General features: G+C 37.6%; 2 protein-coding genes across 3 annotated transcripts; one reads left to right on the forward strand and one right to left on the reverse strand.

Annotated features, from left to right (window-relative positions):
• The first annotated feature begins 1,234 nt into the window (after positions 1–1,234).
• marc1 (mitochondrial amidoxime reducing component 1) lies at positions 1,235–6,916 on the forward strand. Of its 2 annotated transcripts, none has more exons than XM_028437845.1 (7): positions 1,235–2,010; positions 3,815–3,985; positions 4,199–4,361; positions 4,449–4,592; positions 4,757–4,818; positions 4,949–5,020; positions 6,366–6,916. In XM_028437845.1, the coding sequence occupies exons 1-7, from the start codon at positions 1,772–1,774 to the stop codon at positions 6,490–6,492; spliced, it is 978 nt and encodes a 325-aa protein (XP_028293646.1). In that variant the 5' UTR covers positions 1,235–1,771; the 3' UTR covers positions 6,493–6,916. The 2 variants fall into 2 exon arrangements, with proteins under 2 accessions (XP_028293646.1, XP_028293647.1); XM_028437846.1 differs by having other exon boundaries at positions 4,452–4,592.
• Positions 6,917–7,983: 1,067 nt separating this feature from the next.
• Positions 7,984–19,959, reverse strand: LOC114456214 (RNA polymerase II-associated protein 3). Its single transcript, XM_028437843.1, has 18 exons — positions 19,808–19,959; positions 18,065–18,117; positions 16,385–16,460; positions 15,949–16,106; positions 15,750–15,830; positions 15,603–15,662; positions 15,077–15,286; positions 14,785–14,985; positions 14,639–14,693; positions 14,480–14,570; positions 14,270–14,411; positions 12,966–13,070; positions 11,916–12,024; positions 11,666–11,840; positions 11,519–11,593; positions 9,388–9,490; positions 8,492–8,556; positions 7,984–8,419 (listed from the first exon to the last, which is right to left on the reverse strand). Exons 1-18 carry the CDS (start codon positions 19,833–19,835, stop codon positions 8,278–8,280), a joined length of 1,929 nt encoding a protein of 642 aa, XP_028293644.1. The 5' UTR covers positions 19,836–19,959; the 3' UTR covers positions 7,984–8,277.
• Positions 19,960–26,481: the final 6,522 nt, after the last annotated feature.

Here is a 26,481-nt window from a genome sequence, read left to right on the forward strand (position 1 = left end):
GCCACAGACCTGAGTATCTGTGTCAAAGACAGAAATAGTTACGCTGAGAAGGTCGGTTGTGACGACAAGTCACTCATAAAAAATTTTTGGCAAATTAAGCAGAAGGTGGCTTGCTTAATTATGCTGTTAAAACTGCCCTCATGTACTTAGATTTCTTGCATTTTCAACACAGTTGGACTAATGTAATGCCAGACCAGAAAGAAGACAGAAGAAGAAGCCATACTGCCGAATGTTTTTTTTACAGGCCCGAATAAACATTCCAAAATTGGCCCATTAATACAGGTCTTTTTAACAAATGTCCTAGCACATTTTTCCTCATGCTTGATGATATGCCATACATTTGTAAGAGATTGAGGCAACATACACGGGGTATAATTTTGGTGACAGGTGACGTACAGTATATGCTTTTTCAAGCGATACATGGGATTTCACTCTATGAGCTCGACACGTGCGCCTACACGTCAGTGTTGCCGGACCCATCACTATCAAGTTTGACGATCTAACAAAATACAACATTTTCACATTTCCTCGCTTAACCCTTTTGTCTGCTTGAAAACGCATGTAGAACTGCTCCAAAGCTGTGATCCAACACAGAAACAATCATGCCGGAACCTTACCGATGTATGACTGCTGTTGTGTTTACAGCAGAAAAATCAGTTGATCATCCTTTCCTTTTTTCAGACTGCCTCCATTCAAAGTCAGTGGGAAAAGACACACTGTTTATCACAAACTATCCTATGTCCCGTAACGCAAAAACAAATCGTGGCATGCGCAGACTTCAAATACATAAAGATCTATTTGTTGTGTTAATACTACTTTCTATAATATCTCATTTTGTGTAGGGCCTTGTTTAATTTGTAGGCAGTGGCTATCTGTACGCTTGCCGTATCAATATACCGACCCTCAATGGCCATTTTAGGTCTTGTGACAGGTCAGTCATTGGCCAGTTTAGGTCACGTGACTAAGACTAAACCTAACCTAACCCTAAACCTATCCCAAGACGCTACGTACATGTACTTTGGTAAACATACCAATAGCACCAATTGGTACAGCCAAAAACATGGCAATAGTTCATTTCGTCTCGAAATTCGTGATTTTCATGTCTGCGTGCTTTTTGTAGACCTGCTGCTTTATCTCCAAAATGACGACTTCCGGGTTGATGACGCGATGGATGACGCGCCGTGAAAACCCTCTATTATAAGCGGATTCGGCATCTCGCTGCGCGCAAAGCATGCTGGTCCGGGTCAAAGGTCAGGACTACCCAGCTCCCGCCTAGCTCGTATCATAAAACGTAAACATGGCCGAGTCTGACAAAGATATTGAATATTTTGAGCGTTGTAAAGTGGATGTTTTAAAAGAATATTGTAATAGACGTGGACACGTTGTTACTGGGAAGAGGAAGTAAGAACTGGTGACCCTCGCTTGGGCATTGTCATTTCAAAAAGCGCCTATAGTTTTTACAAAACAGCAGGACCCGGGAATCGCGCATGCGTACTGATAATGCTGATTTGGCTTATTAGGTAACTCTTTAAATTGGGTTTTCTAAAAATAAAAGAAATGGTTAAGAAAAACACATTTAAGATATTGTGTAAGGATATAAATTGATATACTATGATGCTACCTATAGTTTTACTGACGTCACTAAATTTCTTAGGACCGTTTTTAAAAGACGAGATTTACTGACCGAGGGTCCATGAATGCCTCACGCCTGCAGGGGTCTTCTGTGTAGAAAAGTTCAGGGTCCACAAACGCCACAAACTAGCAGTCCAACATGGACGTGAAGGAACTGCTCCACAACAGAAAGGCCGTCCTACTGGCCGGTGGGGCCGGGGTGGTGGTGGTTCTGGGACTCGGTCTGGGTTATAAGTACCTGTGGAGGTCGGAGAAAGCCGTCCGTGTGGGCAAAGTGTCTCAGCTGCTGATCCATCCACTGAAGTCCGGGAAGGGTGCGTCCGTGTCCCGGGCAGAGTGTGTCAGGTTTGGCCTGAAGGCTGCACGTCTGCAGGACCGGTGAGTACCAAACACCTGTGCTAATGTAGAGGGACTAAAGAGCACCAGGAAAGACGAGCGACTCGGAAACTTTATACTTTTTAAAAAATTTTAATTACGTTATTTTATGTTAACTTTTTTATAGCAATAATTATGCTGTTCTACTTTGTTTTGATTCCATTAAAGTACTACGAATTTGTGAAAAATACAATTATTTAATATTGTTTATCTGTGAATTTGACTTGTGTACATTTCTTTTTAAAATACAATTTTCAGAATAATTATGTAATGCATACGTCCACACATGCACACACCCAACACAGCATAACGTGGATGGCTGTTCATCATAGGAATGGGATCCACACAAGGTTCCTGCTGCTTAACAGAAGGTTTTCCTTGCCGCCATGATGAATTCATGTTGGGTGTGGGATACATATGTTTGTGTATATACGTATATATTGTGGCAGCCATGGAGGGGAAGCCGTCTGCAAAGGATTGTGGGAGTGCACAGTGGTGTTCTGTTTAGCACTTTAGAATGGAATTGTGCACTTTGTTTAGCCATGTTCTGAAGTGGCTGATAAATGGTTATGATTTGGCGCTATACAAATAAAGATTGATTGATACATCAAAACTTATACACATTAATTATTTATGAATCAAATAAAATACGATACATTTCACATCATAATTTAATTAATGGTCTTGATAAATTGTAATTCTATTTAAATCTTATTAATGTTTGTGTTTATTTTAGCTGGAATGTTGGTCAAGTGTTTCCTTTAATACATATAGTTCCACATTTATTCTGAAGATTGTTTAATTTTAATATGAAATATTGCATTTCAAAGCATATTTACAATTGCATTTCTAAATGTATATCACCTTTAAATGTAACTGTACATTTGATATTAAATTAAAAACTATAAAACAACATTCAAAATGTAATTTTTTTTTAAAAACTTTGTAATTGGGTTTCAATTGAACTTTATTCATGAAGCCCCAATTACAACAATAAATCAGGGGGTTTATTTGAATTACTTTTTTTTTTTTTACATTTTAAAGTAAAATCATATTCTAGATAAAATGATATTCCTCTTGTATTCATGTTTATTTTGATTTTCAAATTGCTTAAGCAGCAAAAGTGCTTAAATCCTGCTTTAAATGCACTGATCAGCTACTGATAAGTAAAATAACACAGGATCACAGTATTTTACCTCTGAGTGAGAGGGACATAAGCTGCTTGATTGAGCTCAAGAGTAAATCTAGAAGAAAAAAAACCCCAGAATTTACTCAAATACTCACCAGCTGCTTCATCAGGACCTTTGACAACTGTACTTCTAGCTAACATGGTTAATATCTCCCTCAGAGGCTGTGTTTAAATCTCTTTTTGGTCTTTCTGGCATTTTCTAGCAAACATACAACTTAGTAGGCTTCTTATTGGTTTCTTTTTCATCAAATACTTCAAACCTCCCAGTGAAAATGTTCCTTTCTTCAGGTGAGACATAAATGTACAAGAAAAGTAAAGGATTATGAAAAGATGCCAGCTCAGTACGACATGTCAGAAACAAACAGTCTTTGTATATCTTTGTGCATAGCTTAAAAAAAAAAAAAAAAAAAATGGATAAAAATAAAACATGTAAATCTGGAATTTCTGGGTGAGTCAGACGGTTTCCGTGGCAACCTGTGATGTCAGCGCTCCTGTCTTTTATTTGGAGGAGTCTGTGGGAGCTCATTGTGCAGTTTTCAGAGTCCAGACGCTGATTAAACCACACATGTCTGAGGTGATGGTGTCAAAAAAAATGAAGTCCCTGCTTCTGATTGGCAGACACTGGATGGTGGTGACAGAGGACGGTCACATGGTGACAGCCAGGCAGGAGCCTCGGCTGGTGATGGTGTCTCTGACCTGTGAGGGGGGTCTGTTGTGTCTGAGTGGACCCAACATGGAGGAGCTCTGCTTCCCCATCGATCAGAGGGGAAACGCCGTCATCAACTGCAGGTCTCCTGACAAATACGGCCCTTAATATTTCTACTATACCAATCAAGCCATGCCTTAATTTCATCCAACCTGAAATCGATCAAACCTTAATTTATCCTTGAAATGATTCATCTGTAATTCAGTCTTTAATTCGTCCCTTAAAATATTAAGCTTTATATCAGTTGAATCTTTTTAAACGATGGGTTTTGTACAAATGAAGCTTCATTTACACAGAGTCTTTGGCGCCGACATCCAGGGCCGGGATTGTGGTGATAAAACATCCGAGTGGCTGACGTCGTATCTCGACGCCGGGAAAACCTTTCGTCTGGTGCACTTTGAGCGTGAGATGACGGGCAGGATGTCGGTAAAGATTGAGCCTCTCTTTCCACAGAACGAGGTAACTTTGTTGTTTTAACGTCACCTGATTGTTCAGACTATCTGGGATTCATCAGTACGCTCCCACTCTTTCCATCATCTGCTACAGCAGGTGGCCTACTCAGATGTTGGACCAGTGATGCTGCTCTCAGAGGCCTCTGTGAAGGATCTCAGCAGCCGGTTGGAGAAAGACGTGACGGTGGAGCGTTTCCGCCCCAACATCGTGATCAGCGACTGTGAGGCATATGACGAGGTGCCATCTTCACTTTTTCTCAACATATAAAGTACCACAAAATGTTCATCTGACTTCTTCCCTGCTTGCACTGGAATATTGTCATTTGGTCCTTTTCTTCCGAGTAAGAGCCATCTCCTTTCACTGTGACCAGTAAATGTATCCTCATCGCTTTACTTGTTCAGGACTCGTGGGAGGAGATTCAGATCGGCAGCGTGCGACTTCAGCGTGTGATGTCATGTGGAAGGTAATGCAGCGGATGTCTCCTCACACACGCAGCATCTAATGACCGAATCCCACTTTTTCAGCTTCTGGTGTTTGATTTCTGTGACAAATGATTTAAATACACACTTGTTTTGTTTTCTTGTCATTGCCAGATGTGTTCTCACCACAGTGGATCCAGAAACAGGAATAATCACCAGAAAGGAGCCTCTGGATACTCTGAAAAGGTGACGTCAGACACAGGCAGAGTTTGACATTCTTGCCGGGGGGGGGCAAAAGAAAAATATAGACTTTCTTTAGATTTGCACCAACCATAATGTTGTAACATACAATAATGCAAAAATGAACAGTAACATAATTAATAATGTTGACTCCAAAGATTTGTGTCGTTGAATGTTGTAAATTCATAATAAAATCAGGCCGGCGGCCACTTTCTGCTTCATTTTTGCTGCAGTACCATACACGAACTGCTGGGTGTGGTGTCGCTTCACTGTTTACATTGTGATGAATTGCGAAACAGCAGACGAACTAACCTCAAGTCTCAAAAGTGTGGAACCATTTTACACCTGAGGTAGAACCAGGCATGGACTGGGCATCTGGCATACCGGTGTCATGTACTGAGTTTGTATATGTGCATGTGCGCACCACAGGAAAATGAATTTTTGCTTAAAAAAAAAAAAAAAAAAAAAATTGTTTTGTTTTCAAAGTGAACGGACACGTGTTTTTGTTTGTTTATGGGATTAGGTTAGGGTTATAATCTCAGTGTGGAGGTAAACTCAGTACGTGACCCTCCTATTGAGCCACTCATCATTGGCTAGCAGTTTGTGGCCAGCGGCCATTAACACGCATTATTGGTCCATTGTTTTGTCATTGTCAATCAATCATTGGCTCAGAGACAGTGCTGTCAATCACTGCATGAGCCAAGCAGGGGTGGGATCTTATAGGCGTGACTGGCAAAATGTCTGCTTACTTTACCTAGAAGTCAGGGAAAAATGGACAGGAGGAAAAACGCACGAGGGACACTGACAGATAACGCTGCCAGGCAGCGCTGCTGCGGGGCCGACTCAGCAGCAGAGGCTAATGATGATAAAGTCTGTGACCGGCGATGAGTAAAGTGATAAAAAATAAAGAACCATAAAATGGTCCAAAAGTGGCAAAAACGTTGCAAGAAAAAAGTGAAAAGTGACTAAAATGGGCCAAAATAGTCAAGAGTAGCAAAAAGAGGAAACAGTTAATATGTAATAGCAAAATGTAGCAAACGATAGTGAAAAAGGGAAAAAATGTGGAACAGAAAGAGGAAAAGTATAGGGAAAAAAGGAAACTGTATATTTATTGGAAAGGAAAGGTACTTATTGGGCAAAAGGTTAGGTTATTTGAAGGAAATGGCAAAAAAAAAAAAAAAAGGTTAGAGGACAAAAATTTGATTAAAGTGTTAAAAAAAAAAAGGGGAAAAGGATATTTATTGACAGAAGAGCTAAAATCAAAGCAGTCAGAAAAACTGTCTAGATGACAGCTCGTGGGGTGTTTTTACCTTCCATTGCATTGACTCTGACGTCTGTCTTTGATCCTTAGCTACCGAATGTGCAAACCGTCTGAGAAGCACATCTACAAAACGTCTCCTCTGTTTGGACAGCTGCACGTCGTGAAGAAGACGGGGACTATTCAGGTTGGGGACGTGGTCTACAACATCACACACTGATTGGAAGGAGACGAAAACCTGATCGTTGTGTTGGAGTGGGAACTATGCCAGTTGAGGAAAGTACTTACAATAAAACGCTTTGTAGCAATAATCATGCACTTACTGTATATCAGCTTTGTTACAATTACTAATGTAATTATAAAAACAAGGAAATCTGTATTGCACACGTGGTTCTTATTAAACTGGTTGTATTTACTGTGATTATTACAGTAAATTAAGTTAATACATGTGTAGAACAAAGTAAATAGCTCAGCTTTTGTATAATTTCGTCAGTAAATATTTACTTTTTTTTTAATAAATATGCCCTCATATTAAATTGTAAAAAAATCTAACGTGAGATAAAGCTCATGCAAGTCCGTTTCTACCAGAGGAAGTGGATAGTATGTATACAGATAAGATAATTAAACATACAAACTGAAAGCAATGCTGCATCTGTCCCCAATTTTACATTTTTATTTATTTAAGTTTGCATCCAGAAAACCAACCGTAATTTTGGTAAGACCCAGTTTGAACTCTATTGCATTGAAAAAGCGAAGAGGGGGAAAAAAAAAAAAAACAACCTTTCAGACCGTTAAGAAAATTCCAATAGTCCTTGAATGTATCATGTAAAGTTGACTAGAAAAATAAGTTATAGTTTTATAGACTTTAATTTGTTTTAATCACGAAATAAAATGCATTTTTTTTTTAATTGACATTTAACAAAAAAAACTTTTTAATATCAAAACCTATTCATAAAATCTTTTAAAGGAACTACGATATAACTTAACTTTATTTTCTTATTGTTGGAATGAAAATATGTTGTTAAAACCCTGCATTTAAGCATCAAGGTCATGTAAGTTTAACTGCCACCAACAGTCCTCAACACCAAGACATTGTCCAACATTTTACATTTATGTGAGATGAAACAAAGATGAAATATCAGACAAAAATGCAGCAAAACAGCAGCTGTCTGGAGCTGGGCTGCTCTATGGAGATGGTGGAAGACATAAAATCTATTTTCCCTCAACTTTTGTTACACTTTCTGATGACCAGGGGGAATTAATTAGTTTAAATTCACCAAAGCGATGAATGAATGTGCATCTGTTAATCCTGACTGGGATCAAGCTAAAGTGCAGTTCTACTCAGGATGGTTAAACAGAAACAGACCTTTAAAACTTTCACAACAAACTTGTGCAAATAAATAATGGCAATTAAAAGATTTAAAGAAAATGTTTGAAATCCCAGTCCAGGGATGGATGCACTGCTGCCACCTAGAGGTAATTTCCACTGAAAACTTTATAACTTGTTAAAAATCCAAGCACAGACAATGCATGAGATCAAAAGCTACCAGTGGATTATGGTTGAACAGAATGGGACGGACAATGAATGCCTAAACACAGCCAAGTAATGAACAGATTACTGACACACATTTATAACTAGGGTGTTTTTTGTTGGTGGGTGTTCATTTAGGGCTGTTTAGAGCCTGATAAAATAAATGAAAATGTTTTTTTTTGTGTTTTTATGTCAACATGTCTGAAAGTTTCAATTCTCAGGAGGTAAAAACTGTATTACATCCTGTAGCCAGTCAATCACCATGTTTTCAGATGCATTTGTTCACTTTTGTGACCAAATCTCCACAACCAAAAATTTAATTTAACTCTTCACAGAAAGGTTTATGTTAAACACCCACTCAACAAAAAAAAAAAGCTGCACTGAAACATCAAAGCAGGTCGATGGAGGAACCAGCATCAGATTTCACCTCACCGCCTGTTTTTAAATGAGATTGGCTGATTTTACACACGTGGATCACTTTGAATTCCAAGCATTCCCCAGTCGGTTGGTAAACCGCTCCCTGTCCATGTTTTTATGCTCCGGGATGTGTTTGTAGGTGCAGTCTGGCTCAGTGCAGCCCGTCGTCCTCCAGAAGAAGCATTCTTTGCTCGCGTTGCTATAAAGGCAAACATTAGGTTTATGGTTAATTTCTCAGTCACTGGTGAACCTTGACTATAGGTTTTCTTACCCGATTCCTGTGTGGACTTTATAGGGATGTCTGACGGTCAACGGAGCGCCGTCAACAACCACTCCCTAAAACAGATCAGAGGTTTAACTTAAAGGGAAATCTTACAGACCCTTTCCAAAAAATTAGAATATCATGGAAAAGTTGTTTAATTTTCATAATTCCATTCAAAAAGTGAAACTTTCATAGATTATAGATGCAGGGCCCACAATTTAAATGATTTAAAGTATCTATTTGTTTATTTTTACATAATTTGGGCTTCCAGCTCATAAAACACACAAAAACAGGAATTAAAAAAATTAGAATACTGTGAAGAAATCACCATTTACTTCTCAGTTTTTGCAGAAAAAAAAGAGGAGGAGGAGGACTGGACTGTTAGCCAGTGGTCCATGGTCTTCTTTTATGATGAAAGTAAAGTGTGTCTTTCATTCTGGAAACAAGGTCCAAGGGTTTGGAGGAAGACGTGTGAGGAACAGAACAGAACATTGCACCCCAAATCATGACTGACTGGATATTTCACACTGGACCTCAAGCAGCTTGGGTTCTGTTCCTCACACGTCTTCCTCCAAACCCTTGGACCTTGATTCCAGAATGAAAGACAATCTGAGAAGTACATGTTGATTTCTTCACAGTATTCTATTGTTTTGAATTCCTGTTTCCGTGGGTTTTATGAGCTGGAAGCCCAAATTATGTAAAAATAAACAAATAAATACTTGAAATCATTTAAATTGTGGGCCCTGAATCTATAATCTATGAAAGTTTCACTTTTTGACTAGAATTATGGAAATGAAACAACTTTTCCATGATATTCTAATTGTTTGGAAAGAGTCTGTATGTCATGACAAACGCAGTGCTCATCATCATTACGCTATGTTGTATCATTCAAAGAAAACCCATACATTAAGGTACTGGATGGCTCGCTCACAGTCTTCCTTCCTGCTGAAGTTCACCAAGGCACACTCCTGGTCCAGCAGCATCTTAATGCTGTAAACCGTCCCAGCTCTATGAGAGGAAACCAGTTTCAGTGCACGATCAGTGATTCATTTTAATCATCAACTGAACTCTCAGATACAACGAGCAGCTGGGATTAAGACATCCAGTATGTCGTAGGACTTCAAATGCTTCTTGGATTAAAGAAGTCAATAACAACCCTCTAATGATAATCCAGAGCTGTCAGACTCATTTTGGTTCAGGGCTCAGTTTGATCTCAAGCAGGCCAGAAAAATCTTTTTTAAGGCGGTATTTTTTCATCATTATTATGCCACACACAAAATAAGTGAAGTAATTTACAATATCCAAGCAATAAGTTACACATATCATAACCACCAGGGCTGCGACTTCCTTAAACAATTTTCTTAATTGTTATATTATGTCATTTCATTTGTGGTAATTGTTTAAAATTATTTGCATGACATTACAAGGCTTTGGAAAAATTAGGAGTTCTTGCAACAAGTTGCGATAAATTTGTTATAAAGTTTGACAACTATTCATTACATTTTAGAAACAACCATTTATCAACAATTTTCAGGGGACCATTTCACCCTAATTATTAATTTCTACAAAACAAAATATGGCTAATGAATGGGCTTTATGCACAGTGAGACGTGACGTATTTCCGGTTGAAAATAAGACCGATGAAGTGTTTCCCGTTATCACTTTTGGACAAACAAAACAGTGGAGAAGTGAGCCGTCACACTTTTGAAACGTGTTTTTCACAGTTTCATTTTATTGTTGTTGTTTCTCTACACGATGACATCCAAAAGGAGGAGATAGCACACCAACATACCACTGTTGTGTTCCTAGGTGTACAGCTTCAGCTTGATGTGACTCTGATTTGAGTTTTTTTACGTTCCCACAAGAGGATGAGCTGCGAAAAAAGGGGATCAACAACATCCGGAGAGATAAACCCTAACACCGACATGAAGGAGCGATCAAATGCACTACAATATTGACTCCATTCCTGCACCTCTTCCTGGTGTTTGGGAACGAAGAGAATGACTAGATTTTCCCTTTGAGGACCCCGAGGAGGAAATGGATATACCAAGTCCTGACCACGACTAGATGGAGGAGATGACCATCAGCAACAAGTTTGGTTTTATACAAAGTAAGAAATGCTATCAAAACATAGCTGTAGCTATTAACGTAGCATTAGCGCCTAGCTAAACATAAAACAAGTGGCGCAACTCTGAATAAACGGGAAAAACGGTCAGTGAAAGAGTTGCAAGAGATTAAAATGAAAACTATAGTCATTTGTTATAATACAGTAGGATTAGGAACCGGAAGTTCTTTCACGGTCTTCACTCAAACATGGAAGTGAAGCGTGCATGTAGCCCATTTGTTTTGCTGTTTTTGTTTGACTTGTTTTTTTTTTTTAAATGATCGTAAATATCAGAATTTTCCGAAAATCTTCTCTTTCTTTTCCCTGACACCAAACTCGAGCACCCCTGCTCAGAAACATGTATCGAGTCTGCAATTTAACCTTTTTTTTTTACTTGCAACTGAACTGTTTAATGTCTAAAGCCATGTGTCAGGAAGTTCAGAACTGGACACCCATCTGTCTGATAGTTTAAGATGTAGTTGTAACGATATAACAATACATTTTATTTAGTACATTCAGGTGAGTGATAAAAGCACTAACATTTTAGACACCAAATGTAGTTTCAATTAAGAAAAAAATATGTAATTCTTTTTAAAGCAATGTGAAAATAAATATAAAAATAAAAGTGATATATCATAGAAAAAACATTGATTGCAGCCATAAAAATTATAGAGATATTTAATGATGTAAATGTGTTTGCCTAAAAATAAAGATTTATTTATTTTTTAATTCTAGGTAAACACGTTAGGATAGAAACCAAAGTTTGAATCTATTTTTAGACAATAAAACTTAACACTGCTGCTTTCCAAACAATAATTGTGACATTCCCATTTCACTGCCTCAGTCGTGTTCCAATAAACACGTGTAAAGCTAGAAAAGCGACACACATGGATGGTAGTTTTTACTCAAATATGAACAAGCATTAACTTTACCTGCTGAAGAGCTCACGGAGCTTCATGTAGGTCATAGATGGTCTCAGAGTTCCCACCCAAACAGGGAAAACATCCCTTTAATCACAACAGGAGATAAATTAATAATGTTTAAGTTTGACTGTATCCTGCATCAAAACGCGAGCTTACGTTTTAGCTAAACTCTTTGGTTGAGGCATCGACTGAGCTTTGGATCGTGTTTCTTCTGGACCGCCAAACTTCCTGTCGCGCTGCGTTCGAAGACGGTTCGATTTTAGAACCGTCCACTCTCCATCGTCATCCTCTACCTCCTGCACCGCTGGCTGATCTGCCTCGTCGCTGTTTCCTAACGAGATGTCGAGCTTGTGTAAAAACCATGGTCACTCTCACTGTTATGGAAGCATACGGAACAATAGTTTACCTTGTGGGAGTGGTTTATTTTCACCAATGAAGAGCGCTTCCAAGGCGGCCTCCAGTGACGCGTGAGTTTGTAAAGCATCGGAGCTCTGCGACCAGCTGAAGCCCATTTCCTGAGAGAAAAGTGCACAAATCTTACACACTTATTCTACTGTTGCAACATGTGCATGCGGAGGCGTAAAGAGTGCGTACAACTTAGTAAGTTATACATAAAATACTCAAGTAAAAGTAGCTCAATTATATAGTATATATAGTAAAAATTACTAGTTACTTTCGTTGCCCTGGTAATACATTTTTGCCTTGCATACAGTAAACATCTCATGTAATAACCTTAAAAAGGAAAAGACAAATTCTTGCACAATTGGAACTGAATTTATTTTCCATAAAGGCATCTGTATAAAATAAAAGGTTTGTCAAAATAAAATAACAAAATACAAAATAATAACAGAATTAATTCAAAGTAAAAAAAATTACCAGGTTCTAAGTATAGCTAAATTTATGAACTCTAAATCAGTGCCATGATCAGAAATGGAACAATTAAGATCATATACATCATGTTCAATGTGCTTCATAAACTATGAAGAGTCCAGGAAATGGAAATTAAAAAATAAATACAAAAGATAATATTTTACTCAGAAACGGTTGGGTGTAGAAATATACCAAATTATTTATTTTAAAACGTAGTTAAGTACAAGTAAAATGACCGATTTAGACCGATTAGTACCCATAGAGGCAACTCATTTACAGTAACATAAGTACTTGTAATCCATTACTTTCACCTCTGCACACAAACCTTTAGGAAATAAGACCCAATGTGTTTTCACTCTCTTTGGAAGCAAAGAGCTGTTGAATATAATGATGCCTTCAAGGTGTGTTTGAATTTATTTATTTTTTAACCTCAGCTTTTCTGACACAGAAGCAACATGGCCAGTGGCCGCCCCCTGGGTAAACATTGGGTCACTAGTAGAATATCCCTGCTGTAAACTCCCATGTCTTTTGTTTTGTTCCAGTGAAAATGTGAACTTCAAAATTGTAACTAAGGAGCTCCTCCTACCATGAGGTGTAGCTCGTGTGCTCGTTTGAGCTCCTGTGCAGCTTCAACACTAGAGCTCTCCAGCTTCAGCACTTCTTTATAGACCAGTGAGGCTTCATAATATCTCTGGTGGGAGAAGAGTGGAGATAAAGGCATTAACGGTGCAGCCCGTGAATAGATTCATACACAGTGGGGAAAGCTCTTCCAGATGTTTTGTTATTCTTTCAGTCTCTAGCTTCTATCAGTCGACTCACAATAACTAAACTTCTAACTTCTTCACTTCTAAAACTATGGGATGGAGAAACAGGATTCATGTTTCAGATGATCAATGACCCTGATAATGCTTTTAAATTATATTCATTTACTAGTTTAATTCAATGTGGCTGATGTTTAAGAGGATTTTTACCATTACCAAGTGTAGGGTTTGAATTGTCCAGGACAAATTTCAAAAGGAGATTTTTAATCTTAATGAGTATTTTCCAAGTTCAATTGATGTATATATTATTAAAGGAAAACATGGCGAGAGGTCAAACAAATTTCAAAAAACTGTTTTATCGGACTCTGAATGTGTATCACTAGACGTGGAGCGGAACTATGGAATAGCTCAAATGAAAATATTATGGCCTGTACGAATTTTGAACACTTTAAAAAATTATATAAGAAGGGCATGCTAAAAAACTAAATATATTATAGATTTATATATTAAAAAAATATAAAGAAAGAAAATATTCTGGTTTGTTTTTTCCATTACTTTTTGTTAAAAACAAACAAACGATAAAAAAGAAAATATTCTGGTTTATTTTTCGATTACTTTTTGTTTAAAGGACCATAAAAAATAAAAAATAAAATATTCTGGTTTATGTTTTCCAATTCTTTTTGTTTTCAAATGAACAAAAGATTAAAAAAAATATGTATGTATACGTTTGTATAGTAGTCTTACATATTAAAACACCAAATGTGAAGTTTAAAATGTTATTTTGTGATGGCACCTATAAGTTCCTTCAACTTCTGCCTACTCCTTTTGAGCACTTTCTCCTTTGAATACGTGTTACGTATTGTACATAAAATGTGTTTTTTTATGTTGCTCAAATAAATAAATAAAATTTATCTATTTAACAGATGACTGAATACAACACAGGTCCTTGAATGTGCACAAAAATGACACAAATACTCAAAGGAAAACAATGACGAGAAGAAGAATATCTCCACTGAGGTTGACATCAGCCACAATGACGTGAACTCAAAAGCCTTTAACCACTGCACAATTAAATCCAATCTATCTGATTTTAACGAGACAAATTGCTTCCACAAAGGTGGTGATTTACCTTCAGGCCAAAGAGAGCTTTCCCCTTTCTAAATAAACCTTTGATCCAGGTCGGCTGCATGAAGAGTGCTACGTCTGCATCACTGAGAGCATTTTCATACTGCTCTAACCTTTCATAGCACAGGGACCGGTTCCCAAATAACCTGAAACAGAACAACAAAGGTTGGTATCGTCTGTGTCTGTTGGATTCTTGATTTAATCGTGCTCTTACTTATATTCTGTGGGGTTGAATTTAATGGCGTCCGTAAAGTACGTCACTGCCATCTCAAACTGACCCAGCGCAGCCAAGCGATTCCCTAGACCTGGTGGAGAGGAGACTTTTCAGTTCATCTATTTAAGATCAAAGAATCAAACGTGTGACTTTTCTCACCGGCCAGCTCGATGCTTCTTCTAGCAAATTCCTCTGTAGGAGGATCCACCGATCTCTGTTACACAGGTGTTTTACTCAGATCCACTAAACAATGCAGCAGCAACAACAACAAAAAAGGTTTCCAACACTAGAAAAAAAGGTCTTACCTCTTTGGTGATTGTGTGCGTCTCCTCCTCTTTATGAACTTCAGCTTTTTTTAACATCTTTGTATTTTTTTGGTCATTCTTCTGAACTTCAGGTGGTTTATCTATCTCTCTTTTCTTCACTTTAGGAAGCTTTTTATTACTCTTCTTTTCAGGTACACTTTTACCCGAAGAGGCCTCACCGGATAATTTTAAATCGAATTCCTGAAACACATAAAGGTAAAAAAGTGGTTTACAAACGGCGACACATCAATGAAGACTTGAGTTGTGTCTAAACTTTGAAGTTTCCACCAACCTGTTCCTCCATTACATCTTTCTTCTTTTTATCCACAGCTTTCAATGTATCATTATTTCCACTGCTTTCAGCAGCACTGAGAGGCACAGTTTGAATTGGGAATTCATGAGAATTCGTATTAGACTCATTAGATTCAGCTTTACTATCAATTGTTGGGTTTTCTAATGGAGTTTCTAGGGGTTTAGGCATCAATACAGACTCTTCCTCTTCCTGAAATGAGAAAATAAGAGCATCTTAATATATGTCATCTAAAAAAAAAAAAGTCCAAATGTTGAAGTTAGTATCAAGATTTTCTTATATGCAATATTGTTTATCTCAATATAGCTTTTTTTCCAAGCTTGTTTTGCACTAAAATACATTATAAGTGCTATTTTCCCCAATCTTTCCCAACTGTCTACTTCACAAAAAAATCAAAAATGCTAAAAACATGAGTATTTTTATTGATATATATATAAAGGCTGAAGGTTTAGTAAAACAAAAATGTCAAAAACAAGGTTTGCAGAGGATGTAACGAGCTCAGACTTACAGGCACGTCATCATCTTTTTCCCTGTTTTCTTTTTCTGACCGCTTCTTTTCTTTCTTACGCTGTAACAAAAATGAAATAGATTATTGTGAAAATAATACGACAAAAGAAATTGTTGAATCGACAACTGTTAAGTTTTTAACGCTGACCATTTTTTTACGCTTGTTCCTTTCGGTTCTGTTCTTACGTTGCTCCTCCTCTCTCTGTTTTTTATAAATTTCCTCTGCCTCCTGGAAAACACAATATAATTTGTTAAAAAAAAAAAACCAAACGTCCATAAAAAAATGCTACAAAAGGGACTTTGGGTAACTTTAAATGTCAATAGATGTGTTACAGTAAAATATTTACCTGATCCGTCAGCTCTTTAATTTGTATACTTGGCGATCGAGGTCTATTATCCAAAAATGGGGAACACCAGTCATCATCGTAGTCATCATCATCATCATCATCATCATATTCATCCGAATAAATGAGGTTGTCTTCAAGGGGTCTTGCAAAATTGAAGCCTTTACGCCAAAGTGAAACAGAAACAAAATGCTCGTCAGGTGCTTTTATTCTGAAAGAGCTACTAAATGTAGATCTCCTAGAGTTGAAAAGGCTTTATTTATGCTTAGTCATATATTGAACTGCTTTTTCTAATCTGGTGTGTTACAGCAGGAAGATACTAATCATTGCAGCCCTAATAACATAATATTAGTTGTATCTTTTTTTATGCACTTCTGAGTTAACGCCCATACAGTTACTTACTTGCACACGCACACACGCACACTTGTAGAGGTCTTACCAAAAAAGTTAGGCGCGAAAACATTAAGGAAGGACCCCATAGGAGCTTGTCCATTAAGGTAATCCACCATTGATTCCTGAAAGATAAAAAAAGAAGAGACATTTCTGTATATTTTGACCACAAAAATGAACATTTTGTTCACATATATCCAAGATTTAAGAGATTTCACAAATGACATTTACCAAATTTCCACAGTGAAAAGAGAGTTTGGGGGTTTTAGAAGAGGATTTACTTTATCATTAGACTGATTTGTAATAAATTGTGGTTTTAAGGGCTTTAATTAAGAACCGAGATCTGTAGTGATTACTCAACCTGCTGGCCTGGGAACTTAAAAGAAAAAATGAGTACAAACCTGCAGGGCTACAACGACCTTATCGATGCGCTATAAAAATAAATACTGCCCACTGGACGTATGTTTACATAGCTGAGCGATAAGTCAGTTCTCATTGGGCAAACACCAGCACATGAAACACTCAGCAGCCACTACATTGTGAAGAAAATACATTTCCATTGAGTTGGAACTGCTCAAAAGCCTAAGAAGCAACATATTTACCAGTAAAAACCTAAGGTAAAAGTTGACAAACATGCCATTGTTTAAAAAATTCTGATCCCAGTTTGTACATGAAGTGTTCCCCATACGATGAAGTGTCATTACAGTCTGTTTACTTCATTCTACATCAATAAAAATAAAGGTGGACATTGGAAAATGTTCACACTTTGGATGAAGCCTTGAAATAAATCTGATAAAATAAAGAAAATATTTGTTTTTCTGCCTAACCTTAAAAAAAAACTTTTAAAAGTTTGACTTCCAACATCAATAGTGAGTATAGTGATACTTTAAAACTAATAAAAGGCCTTTTTTAAATCAATAATTACTGACATAGTGTTTTATTTATTTATCAACAAATACAGGGGCATTTTTCAATTTGATACCAGCTTTACTCGTTGTCATATCAATTAGTGATAGACCGATACATCGGCCAACCGATATTATCGGCTGATTTTTGCGTTTTTTTACTTGTATCGGCATCGGCCGATGTGGGCTGCTGCGTTCGCCGATCCACATTATTTACAGAGAGCAGAAATATTTTTTACCTGTTCTTATTCTACATCACCTGTTTTTAATATTTGTTAAATATTAAAAACTTGTCATTCTACATGACCTTTGTTAATTTCAATAAATTTTAATTTTTTTAAATTGAGACTCGTATCATTTGTTATCATCATTGTGTATTTTTTTATGATGTAAATTGAGGGAGCAAAAGTAGTATCGGTTCAAGAGAATCGGCTGTCCGTCATCGGCTAAAGCAATCAGTATCGGCCCTAATATCAATGAATGTGAGGTTATCGTCCATCTGTGGTCATCGTGACCGTCAGAATACCTTTTTTTTTTTTTTGCTAGATAAACAAAAACAACTGTCTGAACAGGGGATAGCATTTATGACACTATTTACACGCTTATCACTGATCACGGAACAACACAAGCACGATTCCACCCGACTGTCTTTCATGACGTACAGTAGGTGGAGCTCCAGCTGTAAAATAAAGAATGTGAAAGCTAAAGTGGAATATAGCCGTCATCGTGCTGTGGATCTGAGATGACGATATAACTGCAGGTTTGCCACTAAGCGGATCACCTGCAACCAGACTGGCCTGTTATGTGGCTCCAATCATACTCACGTGTGTGTGTATCAGCCTGGAGTTTTGTGGCATCCTGACAGCCACACTGCCACCTAACAAATAAGAAAAAATCGTAGGTCACTTTATCTCTCTAGTCCGCACCTATTGAGCTTTCCTAGGATTGTCTATTTTAATGAGTTGGGCTTTTGTTACTTTGAATATCTTTATTATGTTGCTACTTTTTAAAAACATGTGTTCTTAATATTTTAAAGTCTTTTTCGGTTTTAGCGTCCTGTTTATGTTGCAGCATCGCAAACCTTTGATAAGACATCCTAGAGGGGGCCGTAACATGATTGGGGGGCTTGTCCAGGATCACTTATGTTATGGTCCCCTTCTAGGATGTCCATCCAAGGCTTGTGACACAGAAATTGAGCACAACATACCAAAGAACTAAACCCCAAACAAGGCATGTAAGTGTACCAAATTAATGTCAACTATCACTTTAAGGGAAGCTAACCACATTGAAGTGTTCCCGGACAAGCCCCCAATTACAAACCAGTTTTGTGGACAGCAGTAATGCATTAGTGAGATTGCTTGATTAGGACTTTTGTGTTACTTGAAAGGTAAAGAAATTAGAGCTTTAGTAGTAGCGACAAATACACAGACACACAGGTCTTAAGATATAAAAAAGAGACTAAAATTTAACATGAAAAAGGCCAAGGCTGCGTCCGAATAGTCCCTCCTATCTTTTTTCCTATCCAGGAAATCCACAGGGTTAAGGAAAGGTGTTAGGAGAGGAGTTAGGAAAAGGTGATCACGTTTGTTTTGACGATCAGACGGACTTCCGCTAGGCTAGGTGACGTAATAATCAGACGGCCGCGTCTCCTTTCCTCAGTTTAAAGAAAACTTGAACACTTCTTTATCATGACCACCACTTACACACTTCTGGGGGTTAAAGAACAGTGGATAGGAAAGGAGATAGGAGGGACTATTTGGACGCAGTACATGTCTAAGGGCAATCTAGTCTACTTAGTAGGGATGCACAATTAATCGAATTTGAATCGTGATCACGATTTTGGTGGCCACGATTAAATTAACCTGATCGTTGGCAATATTTACATTTAAAATACGGGCTCTGCACTCTGTAATAGTGTAAATATTAATTTAGCCTTTGGTACATTTTAAATTCTTCGTTTTTTAATTATTATTATTATTATAATTCAATTTTAAAGCTTAATTTCGCACTGTAAACTGTACACAGTTGTTTGTTTAAAAACTGTGCCATAAAAATGCAGCTTTTGTTCCTCATATGATAAATAATTGTGATTATAATCGTGAATACAATATTGATCAAAAATAATTGTGATGATCATTTTGGCCATAGTCGTGCAGCCCTACTACTTATAGCACTATTACTTGTTGAGTCATATTTCTATCTCAACTTTCCTGAAACCAGTGTAATTGCTAGAAGCATTTAGTAAGAATCCAAATCTATCCATTATTCATCTTATTTTTAGTTTATTAATGACAGACCTCTACAGCCCCGCCTCCTTTAATAACGAAACATGAGTGACAGTCTTAATATCCAATCAAAAATCTCAGCCAGAATGAAAGTCGAGAATTTTAAGTTTTTAAAAGTAAAATATTACGATTTAAAGTTATTTACCGTTATTTCAGGAAACGGGAAACAAAATGGATTGATATAATCGAGTATGTAGTGTGAGGTTGGGATGGATTAAAGGATCATGTTCCGCTAAAACGAAACTAAACACTCACAAACAGACACACACACACACAGCCTACCTTTGGGTGAGCACTTCTTTCGAGGCATTGTGTTGACTGCTTTCCAAGCTTTGTGAGCTTCTTTTGTTATTATTTTGTGTGCTGTTTAAAGTGCAGCCAGCTGAGTACTGCTCTTCTCTCTCTGAACTGAAACTCACTTCTTTTCTTCTGGTGTTTTATTGAAGTTAGCGCCATCACGTATGTGCTCACTACTGCCCCCACACGGATTTACTGAGCTCGTGCAATGCATTTAAATTTTAAAATGTATTTTCACACAAAGCTTTGAATGTGATAGTCAGATAAACATTTAATAATTTTTTTTTTAGATATAGAACTTTTCCACCAAAAAATTTATTTAGCATTTTCTTCATTTATATTATAATCTATTTCGTTTAATTAAAAAAAGTATTAGCACACTTTTATAAACATCAGTTATAAGAACAAAGGATAGTGACAAAGCCCGTCTACTGTAAAAAATTGGAAAAAGTAGAACAGTGAGAAAATAAATTCTGGGAATTATATGTAAACTTCAATAAGTAACAGAAAAAAGTACATTATTGTGCTCTCTCTCTCTCTCGCTATATATATATATATATATGATCATTAATTAGCAATAAATAAGTAGATATAGATACACTTTTTTTTTTACTGTAAATTAAGTTCAATGTGATATTCATTTGCCAACATTTTTATTGATGTGATTGTCATCCATCTTACCAGATTCATTGTACATTCATTTGCTTTAGTTCCCCTAACCCTTTTGATTTTGTAATTTGATTTTAAAAAAATAAATCAAAAAATACATTTTACTGGGTTTTTGCACTGTCCCTAATTTAAAACGCTATGTTCTAAGTTGGGTTGTGTTTTCATGATTACGTATTTTAGAGGTTCAAATTACATCAGTAATTTATTTTTTTTCTATTATCTATATAATAATAATTATAATCAGTAGATAAACAGGTGTGACGATGTCAAAAAAAACAAAACAAAAAAACATTTCACATTAGCCATTCAATCAAATTTGGTTCAACTTTTCTCAGAATCTCGCGAAGTCTCGCGAGACTTCGTTGAAAAGTTGAACTTATTTCCTAGCAACGCTTCCTGGCTTGAAGGGACGCGGCAGTGGAGGCGCGCTCAGTTGGACTGTCAACAACAGAAGCAATGCTATGGAGCCTCCACAGGTAGTATATACAGCTTTAACTTTAACAGAGCTAAAATTTGAGATTTTCGTCGGTTTTAAAATGATGTTATTATACAAAGTAGCTGCTCAATGCAGAGTATGCGGCTGCTAGACATTAGTCGCTAACAAGCTAACTGCTACTATTCAAAAACAGCGATGCACTGTATGTGATATCTGTATTATGCCGCATATTTATTTCATTTATTACAGTGCATATTTCATAGTTGGTGTTAAAATAGACCTGAAATGTTAATACAACATTTAAAGAGTAGTGGGTGTCAACTTTGTCTAAAATTGAGCTAATTTTAACCTGTTGCTCCCATTTTGCTCACAATAACTGAGGCTTAAACTGATTTATAAATATAAAAACGGTAATATAAAGGCTGCTGCAATACTCAGTTCATTTATGTTACCTGCCAACTTTCAGTGTAAACTTCTACTCCTCTAAGCCAACGTTAGCATTGAGAGGAAAATAAATTATGTAGGTATTTATTGGAGCACAATAATAGTTAATTAAATGTCTTTGGTTGACTGAGTGTAGCAATGCTGTCGCTCTGCGTTATTACATACATAGTAGGGGATTTTGGAAAATAATCTAATTGTGATTTTTTTTTTTTTTTTTTCCCACAAATCAATCTGTTTCATAATAAACAGTTTCAGATTTATTTAAACTTTAAATAAATACAAAATATACATACAGCAAACAAATCTGTGGCTTTACGTCTAACTTCACGTTTCATGAAACATGTAAACATGTGGACTGCACTTCTTAAACACTCTCTGAACTTAGGACAGTCTATAGATAAATAAAATAAACAGATATTAAAAAAGGGCTGGTGATGGTCACAATTGTGCAATAAAATATATTTGATTTATTTTATTATTTTATGATATCGCGTTATCGCAAATGCAATCAGTCGTTCAGCCTTAATACATAGCCCCCCAAGCCCTCTTGTAACATGTAATGTTATACATTTATGTTTTATTTTGTCAAATTAACTGCACTTAACCCATCCCTTGAGGAGCAGTGGGCAGCCATGCTGTGGCGCCCAGGGAGCAGTTGGAGGTTAAGGGACTTGCTCAACATCCCACAGTGATGGGCCGAGTGAGATTCGAACCGGTGACCCTCTGATTACAAGCCCGTTGTCGGTACCGATGCCGAGTCTTTCTGAAAGAAAGCCTTAAACATTTCTGAATCGTCAGTTGAGCCACTGTGCATTTCATATTCTAACTACAGTAAGGACAAATGTACTCTGCACTTGTAATCATAGTTGTGCAACTGCATTGTTCACATTTTGTTCAATAGACAGATCACTTGTAAAAAGTCAAGGCAACAACAGCTAGAAAGAATTGTATTTTTTTTTTTTTTTTTTTAAATCTCTGAAAAAGTGCCTATATTTAATGTTGTTTGTATGCTCAGTGAATTAAAAAAAGGTGTGGTTTTGAATGATAATAATAATTGTTTTCTTGACAGGAGGCTTCATCCTCTTCACCACCTGCAGATGTTGATGTGACGTCGCAGGCAGGACTAACAACAATCACCCATGTGGGAGTTCAGAGTCAAAGCAATGGCAGTGTCAATCAGAGGCAGCTCAGAGTGGAAACTGACAACTTACAGCTTCACCAGCCAGGGACGCTCCTTCTGCAACTAGGTGATAAAAAAAAAACAAAAAAACAACACTATTACTGTGGTATCTTTTATTTGCTCCGAACAACAGAAAAGGTTTTGTTTCCTTTAGTGTGTGTTGGTTTGGATAATAATTGATAGTAAAAATCAAACTCGCAGGCACAGTCGATTAGAGATAATTAAAACCATAAATAGAAGTTAGGAGGAATAAGACGATCACTGTTACAACTTGCTTAAATTAACCAGCATGATGTTTTTTGCATCATCAGGTTTTCAGGACAGTAATTTGTCTCCAGCACTCGCTTTGCTGCCGGACAACACCAGAGCTCAACATAACTTCACTGAATATTCTTTATTTCAACAAAGTGACACAGACTTTGCCCCTTTAAGGTGAGGAATATGTTGTCCTTTGAAAATCTTCAGTTTTTTTTGTTTTGTTTTGAAATTTAGCAACTTATTAATATAGTTTGTCATTTTCACATTTCAAGGCCTTACCCTGATGTTTCCAATGCCTCGGAGAGATTTACATTTCCACCCCAAGATCTCAGCAAATCTTTGTCCCAGCACCCTCTGGATCAGGAAACCATCCTTTCTGAGGAGCATGCACACAGTTTGTCTTCTCCTTCTCAGCAGAAGGACCAAAGCAGACTAGAAGAAAAGGTTCAGACTCCACTGAGATCTACTAAAGTTGATGCAGACAGCAGTATCACATACCAAAAGAAATTGGTTTCAGATTTCTTTAGAGAGGCTGGTAAAGATGAAACATTGTTTCTAAGTAAGGATGTTTCTGCCCATCAACTTCTGGCCCTCCTGGAGAAAGAGCTCAGCCTGCCCAGTACCACCAGCAGTGCCGTGTCCTCTGGCTCAGAGACCTCTATTAGGAGCACGGGATCTTTGACAGAGGAGTGGAAAACTAATAACATTGGCAAGCTTGGCACTAGTAGAAGCATGTTGACAAGAGAAGGACCATCAGGTAAAGCTTCTAACGCCCAGCAGGCGACACAACAAACTGACAGAGAGCAGATCTACGATCCTTCAGCAGAGGTTTGCAACATCACAACAGGCTCTCGCAACCCTCAGCCTGACGACAGCAGTGAAGCCTTACGCAGAGAGCTGCTCTCTGAAGCAGAGAGGCACAGCACAGATGGAGCAGAACATAGGAAACAAGTGCCAAAACCACCTCCACCAGCAGATCATTTTGACACTCCTTATCCTGGAGAGCATAGATCTTTAGTTGGAGTGGCTTACACAGGCCCAAATTCAACAAGAGTTGAACAGATTCAGAGAGAGCACGATCTTTGGTCCTCAGGCAACCAAACGGGCATTGATGGCTCCTACCTTGGTTTCCTCCCACAATCTCAATCCACTCCAGGGGTTTTAAAAGCTCCATCCAAATCCAGTGCCAAGGCTAAATTTAGCCAACTTTCAGACATACAGTCCAACACACAAAGCACAAATCAGTCGAGTCCAGGGACTCCTGTTCAGCCAGCTGATCTTGTACCAGATGTTCATCACACTGACTCGGCTCATCAACAACAGGAGCAAGCCGCAGCAGAAGTCCAGTCACTGCCAGTCCTCAGCTATATGCAGAAAGTTGATGCTTGGAAAGTCAATCAGAGTTCAGGAAAACCCTCACTGTTTGACAGTCTGGCACTCCAGGGTTTTTCTGGCATCTCCCCAAAGAAGAAAGCCTATGATGCTGTTTCTGATTCGTTGAACCAAATCCTGAGTCAGCAGGCAAGACGTTTGCAACAGCCTCTCGTTTCCAGCCCACCCACCCAGGATCTGCCACAGAGCTCCTCTAAGACCCTTTCCGGATCCTCATCTCCAAGAAGAGGGGAAGCAGTGGGTAGCGATCCCAGTGAGAGGGAGAATACTGGCTCGGCAGCGCTGGAGTCACAGTCTTCTCTTAGAACAGTGGTTGTGTCGATCCACAAAGATCAGCAAACAGACAAACATCCAGTAGAACAGGAGGTCAAGACCAAAGATCTCGTGAGCATTGGCCACTTCAGCGATGTGTCTCCTGATCCAGTTCGGACCTTTTCAGACTCTCAGGATAGTTACAGTGGAGTTAAAAACCAAACTTCAATTGGAGCTTCTTCTGTTGTCAGCCTGGAGATCGACAATTATGTTCCTCACTGGACATCCAAACTAACAACATCACCACCGCGTCGCAGGCCTCCAGAGCTCAACATCGATGAAAGAATACCAGTAAGTGAACGCCTCTCAGCTTTGAACAAACTGAGATTTTTTGAAAAATGTAGTATGCTTATTCTTTTTGAACAGTTATTAGATTCGAGCTGGATATTTATAATAAAACATGTTTTTTCAGGTCTATCTGCATAATTTGGGTATTGACCAGTCTCCTTCAACAATCCTAACTCCATTTGCCCCCATCGGACCAATCAGAGAGCCTGAATTTTCTCCCACTGATATCTGTACACTTACAGGATCCATCGCAACACCAACAGAGAGTCCTCAAGCCTCCCAAGGTATCTAATGCTTACTTAATATTCAGAGTTGTAGATATCGAATTATTGAGAGTATTGGGTTGAAGAAATAATATATTTGCTTAAAGTACATTGTGGTTTCTTTATATAAATATAATTGTTCCAAAGTGTAATTTGTATTTTTTGGTTATAGTTAATTGAAAAGTAGGGATGTAACGATTCACTCAACTCCCGATATGTTTTGATTCACGATACTGGGTTCACGATACGTTCTCTCACGATTTATTTTACAAAATGGGACTGTAGATAAATGATGACTGAAAAATATTCCTTTATTTCTTTCGGAAAAAAACTAGAAAATACTGTATTATTTTCCTTTTTATTTTTCATTGTCAAAAGAATCCCTTGATAAACTATTCAAAACAATGCAATTTAACTAAAAATAAATCCTGAATGACATAAATAAAGGAATAATACAAATGAAGACGAAGCCTATTAATTTAAATTCTGGTTCTATAGTAAACAATGCAAAACTGCATAATAGTTATTTTTCTTTTTAAAAGTGCAACTGAAAATGTATTTTGTGCCTCAACAATTAGATTTAAAAAAAAACAGTCATTGCACTGTAATTACACCAGATATTTGTTTCGACCAGCAGAGGGCGCTGGTAACCCAGTGGCCGGTTAGCATGCAGCTATTCTTGCAGTGAAGAAGAGATGCTATGCGCTAGCAGACAGAGCTATTAGAAAAACGTGACTTTTACAGATATCCAAGTAATATTACAGATATTCTTTTGGTGCTAAAGGGGTAAGGAATCATTTATGAACATGTTCAAGAGTAGTAGGCTATTCCGCCCACCGCCTACGTGTCTGGACAAGAGAAGGATAAATATATAGCGCCCTCTGCTGTTTAAAAAAGTACTGCAATTCAATTTTCAGAGTATCAATATGAATCGTGATACCTATGAATCGATTTTTAACTGTCTTACGATTAATCGTTACATCCCTATTGAAAAGAAAAAAACACTGTCTTGATTTTTCAGGTAACAATCCCCACAAAGAAGACAGCGTTTTGTCAGTGAACTCCAACACCTCTCCTCCAATCAGCGTGGACAGTCTTGGCCCAGCCGTGTCTGTCTCTGGTCGTACCAGGTGGACGTCCCCTCCATCAAAACTACCAGCTCTGGAGAGTGAGAACGAAGTGCCATCCTACGGTCAGTCTGAAGAAGATTCCCAGTCCTCCGTTTTAAATATAAGTCAGCAGCTGAGAAAGTCAGATTTGGATTTATTGGTCCCTGCCACAAAAACTCAGGTGAAGGACCATTCAGTGGTACATTTGAGTCAAAGTTCAGATGAAGCTGGACAAGATTCTTTTGTTGGCTCTAAGGCTATGACGGAGTTACGGAATCTCGTGATGCAAGCTGACTCGCTGTTGTTGA

This window comes from Gouania willdenowi, chromosome 22 (assembly GCF_900634775.1).
Source record: "Gouania willdenowi chromosome 22, fGouWil2.1, whole genome shotgun sequence".
Taxonomy (NCBI): Eukaryota; Metazoa; Chordata; class Actinopteri; order Blenniiformes; family Gobiesocidae; genus Gouania; species Gouania willdenowi.

Coding starts and splice junctions, on each gene's coding strand:
- marc1 (XM_028437845.1), top strand. CDS start 1,772: ATGGACGTGAAGGAACTGCTCCACAACAGAAAGGCCGTCCTACTGGCC. Junction 2,011..3,814: donor GCTGCACGTCTGCAGGACCG/GTGAGTACCAAA, acceptor TCTGATTGGCAG/ACACTGGATGGTGGTGACAG. Junction 4,362..4,448: donor CTCTCTTTCCACAGAACGAG/GTAACTTTGTTG, acceptor CATCTGCTACAG/CAGGTGGCCTACTCAGATGT.
- LOC114456214 (XM_028437843.1), bottom strand. CDS start 19,835: ATGCCTCGAAAGAAGTGCTCACCCAAAG. Junction 15,831..15,948: donor TTAAAGAGCTGACGGATCAG/GTAAATATTTTA, acceptor TGTGTTTTCCAG/GAGGCAGAGGAAATTTATAA. Junction 9,491..11,518: donor CTCCGTGAGCTCTTCAGCAG/GTAAAGTTAATG, acceptor TTCCTCTCATAG/AGCTGGGACGGTTTACAGCA.